General features: G+C 34.4%; 1 protein-coding gene across 1 annotated transcript; it reads right to left on the bottom strand.

Moving 5' to 3' along the window:
• Positions 1–2,364: 2,364 nt before the first annotated feature.
• Positions 2,365–9,471, bottom strand: LOC123902301 (cyclin-dependent kinase D-3-like). Its single transcript, XM_045951992.1, has 8 exons — positions 9,341–9,471; positions 8,878–9,000; positions 7,998–8,302; positions 7,805–7,913; positions 6,502–6,627; positions 5,916–6,151; positions 5,555–5,830; positions 2,365–2,811 (listed from the first exon to the last, which is right to left on the bottom strand). Exons 2-8 carry the CDS (start codon positions 8,980–8,982, stop codon positions 2,754–2,756), a joined length of 1,215 nt encoding a protein of 404 aa, XP_045807948.1. The 5' UTR covers positions 8,983–9,000; positions 9,341–9,471; the 3' UTR covers positions 2,365–2,753.
• Positions 9,472–10,301: the final 830 nt, after the last annotated feature.

The raw sequence follows: 10,301 nt of genomic DNA on the forward strand, positions 1-10,301 counted from the left end.
TTTTAAAAAAAAAGACTAATTTTATTAGAAAATCAAATACAAGTAGTACTTTTTTTTTTTGAAACAAAATACAAGTAGTACTTACTAGAGTAAGATGCACAAAGCACCAACAGCCCACCAATACAAACCAAAAGAAAGAGCACTAGCACGGTTTTTCTTCCATATTAGCCACAGTGACTATAACCAATTTACCATACACTAAATTAATTAGTCAGTTAGCTTTGCTATTTACTTAATCTTGTTTTTATATACATTATTTTACCACTGATTTTCCACCATGAAAGATTCCGAACTGCTCTTGAGTTCAACAGATGAATTGTAGATTCCTCTCTAAGCTTTCAAACGCATCAGAGATTACTTCCATCCAGCGGCGGATCTAGGGGAGGGCTGAGGTGGGTCGCGGCCCTCCCCCAAAAATTAGGAAATTACTAAAATACCCTTGGTATATTTTAAAATTTCATATTTATAATCGTATGATATATATTTACTAAGGCAAATAGTTACAAAAGTAAAGTGATAGGCCAGCGGTTGTGAAGATGAGGAGGCGTGTTTGTCCAAGAGCTGAATGTCATGGGTTCTAACCATGCCTTTTGATTGTTTTCTTTTTAGATATGTTTTTAAAATCATTTTTAATACACATCCTTGATGGTAAAATGATTGTCTTAGACCATTGATGCAAAGACATAATTTTAAAATTAATGTTTTTTTTCATACGATATATCAATTCATATTCATAATTTTTAATTTTACCAAAAAAAATAAAACACAACTATTTTCATTTTTTTTTTGTCAAGTAGCCTAATGGCTAGAAAATTCATCTTAAATGTGAATAAATGGATTGTCCGGAGTTCGAACTCCGACTCCTACATATATAATGTGATGTCTCTGTCAACTGAGTTAAACTCACAAGAAAAAAAATTAACGGCTCACCCAGAAAAAAATTCCTGGTTCCGCCACTGCTTCCATCAGACATCTAGAACTCCGGATATAGATGAAACAAGACAGAGATATCATTAGCTACGAAAATAATCATTGAACCAAAGTTAGTTTGGTTCTTTTTTATTCATTATTGAAATTATTCTTCTCGTTTAAGGAATAGGATATTTGGATCACATCAACTGCCCACGAAATTGCACGAACGCGCCGAATTTTCTTTTTCTTTGTTGTGAAGCTTATGGGTTTCTAGATTAAAGATAATTAAAAATAAAATTACCGAGTAGGAAAATCTTGCACTAACGCCAACACCAACACCTTTCCATTAACCACTTCTACAGATTGCAACTCGCAAGCACTGCAGTAACCATTGTTGCCTCTGTCGACGACAATAGGTTTTTGGATACACTGTCCTTGTAGTTTTCTGTTGTTGATGTCACCACTAGGAATTGACTGCTTCCACAAACCACCGCAAAATCACCATCTCTCACGACATTGTGTTTGTCAAAGCTATCTATTTTGTCTGTGTTTATACTTATATAAAAAGTAAAGAAAACATTTACATGTGTGTGGAGAGTGACTTGTTGGCGCCTTCTGACTTGTTAGCATTCATTCCCTCATGGGAAGAGTTATAAAAAAATAAATGCTACTATAGAATCTATTTCATTGAAGCTAAAGCAAGATATCAATCAAGCTCAAGCTACGCTTGGAGGATTATGCTTTGTGCCAAAGATGTCAAATATTAGGACTTGAGACAAAAATTGGCTCCCAGACTAGGCGAACATCAAAGTTTGAAGTCCAGTGATGGAATTGGATGGAAACTCTCAAGTTGAGACTTTCATTGATCCTCACACAAAGTATTGAAGAGACCTAATCCTGCTTCACCAAACATGAAGCTAAACAGAAAGTATTCCTCTCTCGCAACGGCATCCTCTAAGATATCAAAAATAGAAATTTTGGGAGATAAAGGCCAATGTGTTTATGAACAAAGCTGTTAACAGCACAGGAAGCAATGTCCTTTGTCCAAGAGTTAGGTATCTGCAAGTCTGCAACAAAGCCCTAAAATCTAAAACCCCCCATAATCCCCTTGATAATGGCTTGAATAAAAATTGTATAGAAAACGACATTTTTGTTGCTGTTGGATGTTTTGCAGGTGGTGCATCAGGTTGGGGGTTGATTTGCTATGACAGTGTTGCAACAGTTAAAGTCCCGGCTTGCATTTTTTATAATAATGAAGTAGAACCTTAGGTGGCTGAAGCAATGGGGTTAGATGGAACCTACAACTAGCTATGAATCACAATATGCAAAGGGTATCAATATCAACCGATGCGGCGTGGCTGCAGTAGTTGATTGTCTTAACATTAAATGTTGTACTGCTGTCATTAAACCTATTGTCTTAGATTGTAAGATACTAATGAGTCAACTATAATATGTTTGTTGAATGAAATCTTTACCACTAAAAGAAAATAGCTCAATACACAACCTGTCTAAAGCACCCGAGAAAATACACATCGTACTCTCAAAGAGTAAACAATAAATCTTTCATTGTTAGTATATTTTTTCTATAAAAGTAAAAAATCCCATTGTTCTTTCAAGCACTAGAAATGGCAAGGGCCTAAGAAAAGATCCAGAGTATGGTTACTATTGTTTTTCTTCTATAATCTGCTGTTACTGCAACTGCTTCCTTTAAGTTTCTGCACATCCATGGTAGCTTCATGCAAGTGGGCAGAGATAAGGAATGTACACATAATAAAAGCTGCTTCACAGAATTTTCTTGGATGCATCAAACTCCACACACTGATGCACGGACAAAAGAATATTCATTTTGACTGCTGAAAATCTAAATCTAATTTCCTTTTCAAATGTGATCTGTCAGCACTGCAGAAAAAAGAAACAGAAATTAATTAAAAGACATGAGTCATAGAATATATGAGAATATCTTATAATATCTTTATCTCCTAAGATTAGTTTTTTATCTTTAGAATAAGATTATTTTTTATGTTTCTTGGTTATTGCTATGATTTGTTATTCAGTTTTCCTATTTATTTAGGATATAGAGTCTTGAATTACAAAATAAAGGTTAATGCTTAGTCTTTGTATCAAGCTATTATAAATCTTCCACCATAATTATATTTCAAAAAGTCTTCATTCTTTCTCTTTTCCTTCTTTTATATAAAAAAAACTCATAATTGCAATATAGTATCTGAGCCAGTACCATCCTCCACAACTTATCTCATCCAGTTCCCTAAAGTGTGAAACTTAAGAAAAATTTGGAACTCTATTTTTCAGTTTCTTCCTTTCATTGTGTATTGAAGCTCTGTTTTGTTGTGTCGCCATCGTTTGTGTTTCATTTTCTCAACTTGTGATGGGTTTATGAATTATGAAAATGAATGAAACAGTAATAATGAAGTAGAATGGAAGAAAAGCTTGCAATTGATATTAATGGAGTTTCCATACAAGGTAGAAGATAAAAATAAAGGAAAGAAAGTAATAAACTAGTAGAGAGTCTACTGTCCCCAAAGCACTAAGTGCCCCAAATCACTAACAAGTGACTCTACACAAATAACAGAATTCCAAGATGATTATTCTCTATCACTGACACCACTTATATAGCTATAATCCCATGCACACCATGCCTCACTTGGCCACGTCATGATTCTTCACATTAAACCCCTCCTTTCTCTTGTAAACCCTCCATATCCTTGGTTTAGGCCCACTGTCAAGGCCCAACTCTTGATCCATGTTTCTATCAACTTGTTTCTTGAAGTTTTCGTCTGACTTCAGGCGACAATCATCGTTTGCCGCTTTCAGGTTTGACAATAGCTTACGCTGACAATTGCCATAGTTTTCTTGTTCCAAATTTGTTGTTGTTAACAGTTTTTTACAACCATTCATCATCTTCCTATTGCATCTTGCTTTCTTCCAATTTCGTTCCAAGTTGCGACACGATTATTTTTAGTTCAGGTAAGGGTTTCAGTGGCGTAATATTGTTTCAATTTGGTACAAACTTGTGACACCTCCTATTTGGGGCTTCAACAACTGTAAGAACTAGCATACAATGATTGCCGTTTGGTTTGTTTGCTATCCTTTGTCGTATCTCCAGCGTTGTGTTACAATTTCCAGACTTGTTTCTTGCCATTTGTGTCCTCTGTTGGCGGTTCCAATGATAGCTCCCGTCTAGTACGTGAAGAACACACACCACCTTCTGACCTCTATTCAAGTCCGTAACACCTTCATCTTTCCTCAAAGACTATCGATAGTTCTTGTCCATGCCCCTATGTGAGATACATCTTTAATCATACACATGCGCAAATTATTGGCTTTGACATTGGGTGCATGCACTGCCGAAAAATTGTCAGACTGCCTCGCCATCAGTGACCCTTTTCTCGTTGGCCCTATCGTTGTACGATTAGGACCGTTTCGTGCTTACGCATCACTCTTTGGTAGTGTTTTCAAAGTGCTTCCTGTTCTTTTGGTACTATTTGCCATCCCCACAGTTTCTCTGGAGCATGGAAGCTCATCCCTGGCTGTCGCTTACACCGAAACAGTTGCAAAAGTTTTTTCTTCCAAAATCTGCTCTTGTTCTACAATTTATCACTACAACCTTTTGTTCTACTAATTATTACTACCATTCACCATCTTCTCCGGTGGATGACTTCCAATTAGGATCAAATTTGCGACATCACCAACATTTTCAGTTCCAGATAGAGCTTTCCCAATTGTAAGGGATAACCCAATAGAATTTACTTTTGTTCAAGTTGGAACACCAACCTACTAGCGCTTCACTTGCTATAAGGGGTGGCCCAATATCATTTCAGTTTGATTCAAAGTTGCACCTTCTAGTTGGGGCTTCAGTTGTTATAAGCACTAGCAAAAGTATCTTTGCGGTTTTGTTGTTCTTGAAAATTAGAAGTTGTTATGCCACTAGTTTTGTCTTAGATTTCATCTGGCCCTAGTCCATACTTAATTCTAAGATTCATATTATTTACTTTTTTTATCTTTCAAATGGTTTATTTGTATTAAGATTGGTTTCCCTATTTCTTAGTTATGATCGGCTTTGATTTACCAAATTCCCTATTTATTTATAATTTGGAATCTTGCAGTAGATAAAGAAGGGCTAGTGGTTAGTATTTTGCATGAAATTATCAATCATATTACACCATAATTATATTTCAAAAAGTGTTAGGAACCCAAGAAACAACAATTTTATTACGAAACAGGAGAGAATATTCTATTCACAGTTACAATATTCAAAGATCCTCTCTACCCTTTGTGTTCTCCTATTTATACACATACTCACAAACTAATCCGAATAACAAACACCTAACTTCTCTAACAATCCATAACTACTTTAATTATAATTAGCTAATATTCTATATCCTAACAAAAAGTCTTTTCTCTAAATCTCATAACTTCAACAATCACAAATTCAACAAACAAACCAGACAGTATAAGTCTTACATATCATCCAATATCAACATTAGTAAAATGTTCATGGTTTAATCTGTAATTCTGTATGCTCAAGAATAATATTATTTGATTTTTAGTTTGATAGGCTTGAAACTACAAAGTAAAAATTATTAAGCCGCTTTGAAATTATTAAATGATAAATATTGTTTACCTGGTAATTGTTGGTCTATTTGGAGGTTTCAATCCAAAGATAGAAAAATTTAGTGACATTGGTGTGGGCTCATTTGTGCCAGTATTGTCACCAACTGTCTGTTTGAAATTACCAACATTATTGCCTTCAACTCCATCACACATTGGCGTCACTCTTCTAATCTTTCTAGAAGGTGATAATTGAAAAGAATTCAGATCTGAGACACTAGATTCCCTCTTGGGAACAGGTCTTGGAAGCTTTTCTGGATCCGTGGGCAGAGGTGCAGAAGAAAAGTACCTGAAATGGAAGAGGAGAGATTGAAATCATAGGAAAAGACAGAAAATAATACATCATTCTTTTAGCAGAATGTTTAATGCAATACCTGTGTTCTAATGCCTTCTGCACTGAAATTCTAGCATTTGGATCATAGGTAAACATCTTTGACAACAAATCTAAAGCATCCTCACTCGCCATTGGAAATAAAGAACGCAACGGGGGAGCAGGAATATACTTTTCTCGAACATAATATTTAAGGTACATCATATCAGGCCACTGAGAAGGTGACGGGGTTCCAAATGCTGTGAAAATTGTCCGTGTTTGATGCGTATCGGTTGAACCCTACCAAATGATAACAAATTCATGAAAGCACTAACAAGAAGAAAGAAGCCAAATCAATAAATGACATCACACGCTTAGATATTGTAAAGAACTGCACCAAAACAAACAGCAAACAAAATAAGATGAAAGCCAAATCATAATTCACTAAAAAAGCCTTAAATAGTCAATAGTGCCTATAAACATCACAGCAACAACACCTTGCCTAATCGGACTGCACTAGATGATAAAATCAAATGGTTGATATCATCCTTAAAAAAGTCAAGTAGTTAAAAGGGATGGACAATTAAAAACCATTTATGATTTATTACAAAATCAATCCATATATAAACCTAATTGCCATGAAAGTTTACCTCCAAAAAGGGTCTACGAAGAAGAAGCTCAGCAAATACACAAGCTGTAGCCCAAACATCTACCCCTGAACCGTACTTCCTGGCACCAAATAATAGCTCAGGCGCTCTGTACCACCGAGCAAATGCCTATTAATGTATAAGAGTCAATTTTAAATCCATTTTGAGAAGGTGAAAAATACAAACAAATAATACGAAACAAGTAAATTTCTTGAATGCACCAACGCAATGCATGGTCTCTAGAAGAATCTTTTTCCTACTCCTTGTTCTTATTAGGTCTGGGGGAACAAAAACAAGCAATAGTAAGTAATGCAGGTTTCAAGGTTAACTCCACTGATAACACCCTTGGTTTTTCACACACACACACACACACACACACACACACACACAGATATATATATATATATATATATATATATATATATATATATATGAGTCAGGATCTATTAACACCAAATTTCATCCATAGATGTTATTTAATCCAAAGGCTCTAACACCATGTCTTATGCAATTTTTAATATATTCTTTCTTGGCCTTTTCCAAAAAAAAAATTTATCAGCGAAGATGCTTGATGATAGGGTTGAGAGGCCAAAATTGGATTAATGGTAAGTGCTCATGTTAAGCTCCATGCCTCCGTCGGCAGAGAGTACAATCACAGCGGTGGTGATAGCTTAAAAAAAGGAGTCGTCGGAGGGAATATGGGAAGAATCCGATCACTTTTATTTCCGGTAACAAAAGATACAAAAATAACTAAAATCTCTACAGTATGGTGTGGAGAGCAAAAAAGAGAATACATAAGATCAACTTAAATGAACGAATAAGATTTGGTGTCAATATTAACTTTGACACCTGGTGTCAATGGATCCTAACTCTCTCTGTCTATCTCTCTCTCTCTCTGTCTGTCTCTCTCTCTCTCTCTCTCTCTCTCTCTCTCTCTCTCTCTCTCTATATATATATATATATATATATATATATATATATATATATATATATATATATATATATATATATATATATATATATATATATATATATATATATATATATATATAAATTAAATTACCATGCAAGTCAAACCTAACTGCAAACAAAACCTTTTCAGCCTTGTGAAATTTAATCATCCAACATCTGTGCAAAGTTTGCTGTTTGATTGCAAAATAATGAGGAAATGGGATGATTAACAGTATGATTTAAGTTTTAATTTCACCGACCACTACGAATGCTGACTTTTATTAAAAACAATCAGTTAATATTCAAAGACGTCCAAACACGTACTCCCATAATCTATTATCCATAAGAAACAAACCTGATCAACGAACTCGTGATCTGGGTCTCCAAATATCTGTGATAAACCAAAATCTGCAAGTTTCAGCTGTCCATTTTGTCCTATCAACAAGTTGTTTGGTTTCACATCCCTAAAAATATATACAAGAAAACTTTTCAGTTCCGAACTAAAACAAACAATTTTGTAATAACCAGATCACAGTACCATAACTCACCTATGCAAAACCCATTTTTTGTGACAATAAGCAAGACCTTTTAGTATCATTTGAAGGTAAGATTTAATATCAGCCGGAGAAAGGAAAATATTTCGGTCTCTTATGACAGCTTCAAGATCTGTCTCCATGAATTCAAACACAAGATGCAAGTTCTGCTTATATTGGAATACATCGATCAAATCAACAATGTTTGGATGTTTGAGCTCTTTGAGAAGTTTAATTTCTCTAAGAGCTGTAAAATTGACCCCGTCTAACGGCTCATCGATCCTTTTCCGAATCTTTTTAATTGCAACCATTTGTCCTGTCTGTCAATGAAATGAACAAAGCCATTAAAAGGAGTTAAAAATCACACAATAACAGTAGTAACTACTAATGTACCATCATTCTTATTATTATTGTTGAACAACAAAAGGCCAGCTTATGAAATCATGAACACAGCCAACTAGTATACCAACCAACACCCCCCCCTCCAAATATAAAGAAAAAAAGTAAGAAGTCATCTTAATCCTTGAATGTGTCGGACATTGTCGCTGTAGTTTTCAAATTTATCTACATTACGAAAACATCCTTGAATGTATCTCTTGTTAGTCACACATTTACATATCAAAGTGACTGTTTATTCTAAATACAAATAAAATTCAGAATTCTCCAATACAAGTTATAAGAAGAAAAATAATTGTAGCACTGAAACTTCTAATGGAAGGTGTGTCTCGTGTCTAACATGTGTCGGTATCACGACACAGACACATATGATTACGTTCAATTAATTTATTATTCCAAAGTTAAGTATAAGAATTCAGTTTCATCTTATTACACATTACTATAACATAATCAAACATACACACTAAGTAACAATTGGTTAAAAGGGTAAAAAAGAAACCTTGGTATCAATGGCTTTGAAAACAACACCATAGGTACCTTCTCCGAGAACTTCGCGCTTCAGATACCTGTCTGCTAATTTTTTACACGGATTCACTTCACCCATTTTCGCACAAGTGATCAACTACAACTCAGAATTTTTACAAACGGTTAGGGTTAAAAATTTGAAAGATTGTGCTTCATAGCTAGCTACACACAGAGTCACATTCAAAATCATATAAGTCAAATTTTGAAAGATAACCCATTAAACATTTCTCCCAAATGAAAATAAAATCAAACCCAATTTGAAACATCATAACACATTAAACAAACAATTGGAGTGCAGAACATAGAAAAGCCTCGTAAAAACACAATCCATCAAAGTATCAAACTCAAACTCTCTGAAATATAAAATATGAACAAAAAGAGTGAAAAATGCATTGAAAAAAGTGTAGTAATGAAAGAGTAAAATTGTGATTCCAAACCTGATTTTTAGCGGCGGCAAGAGGTTTGCTGCGAGCAAAACGCCCGTTGCCGGAGAGCAGATCAATTGGCGGCGAGCAAAGTGGTTCTTTGTCGAAAAGAGAAAGAATAAAATTTATTTTAGGAAAAGAATTTATTTAGAATAAAATATTTAAAAATTTGTTATAAAATATTGTTAAAGCCATTTTGACAAAAAAAAAAGTTAACTATTGATTTGTGATAAATATGTCTCGATTTTTGTAATAAATTATAATTATTGCGAAAAAACAAAAAAGATATTGTAAATTTTTTTTTTATCAATTTGTCTAGTGGCTATAAATTTCACCTTAAAGTTAATAAGTGGGGTGTCCGGAATTCGAATCGCCGACTTTGCACATATAGTGCGATGTTCCTACCAACAGAGTTAAGTTCACAGTTATAATAAGTTAAAATATTTCAAATCTTCTGCTTTTTATTAGAAAATGTTTTCAAATCTTCTACCTCGCTGAATTTCTGCTAAACTGTTGAAAATGTCAGTTTATAATTTGGTGGGCAGGCCTAATGAGAGGTGCAGTAACCATTGCCTTGTCTTATAACCAGGCAAGCACACGCGATAACCTCATTCTTTGCAGAAAATTCTGTTGTAATTGTAAATTAGGCATCTGATCTGTGATGCTTTCAAATGCAGTTTTCAAAATCTAAGATGGCATCGGCTGAAGACTCTTTGATGATCACTTCAACTATAATCCTTGTCTTATTCGGTACTGTGGTAAGTAAGTTTCATATGAATTGCATTAGGATCATATAAATAGTAATTTGGTAGCTTCGCAAAATGCAAACAGGTATTTGGTTCCATAACAAAGCCTTTGATTAAAGCTGTGAAGTTAAGGCATTCAAAACCATCCATTTCTGATTCCACTGATATTCAAGAGGATCTGAGGTTACTATTTCTTGAAAGCAATTGTTCCATCAACCAAAGCAATA

Source organism: Trifolium pratense, linkage group LG1, assembly GCF_020283565.1.
Source record: "Trifolium pratense cultivar HEN17-A07 linkage group LG1, ARS_RC_1.1, whole genome shotgun sequence".
Taxonomy (NCBI): Eukaryota; Viridiplantae; Streptophyta; class Magnoliopsida; order Fabales; family Fabaceae; genus Trifolium; species Trifolium pratense.

What these genes read in the sequence shown, in the direction of transcription:
- LOC123902301 (XM_045951992.1), bottom strand. Translation starts at nt 8,982, where the DNA reads ATGGGTGAAGTGAATCCGTGTAAAAAATTAGCAGACAGGTATCTGAAG. An exon ending in TCAAAGCCATTGATACCAAG is followed by an intron (nt 8,303 to 8,877) that starts GTTTCTTTTTTA and finishes TTTCATTGACAG; the next exon opens with ACAGGACAAATGGTTGCAAT. An exon ending in TTCGTAGACCCTTTTTGGAG is followed by an intron (nt 6,152 to 6,501) that starts GTAAACTTTCAT and finishes ATCATTTGGTAG; the next exon opens with GGTTCAACCGATACGCATCA.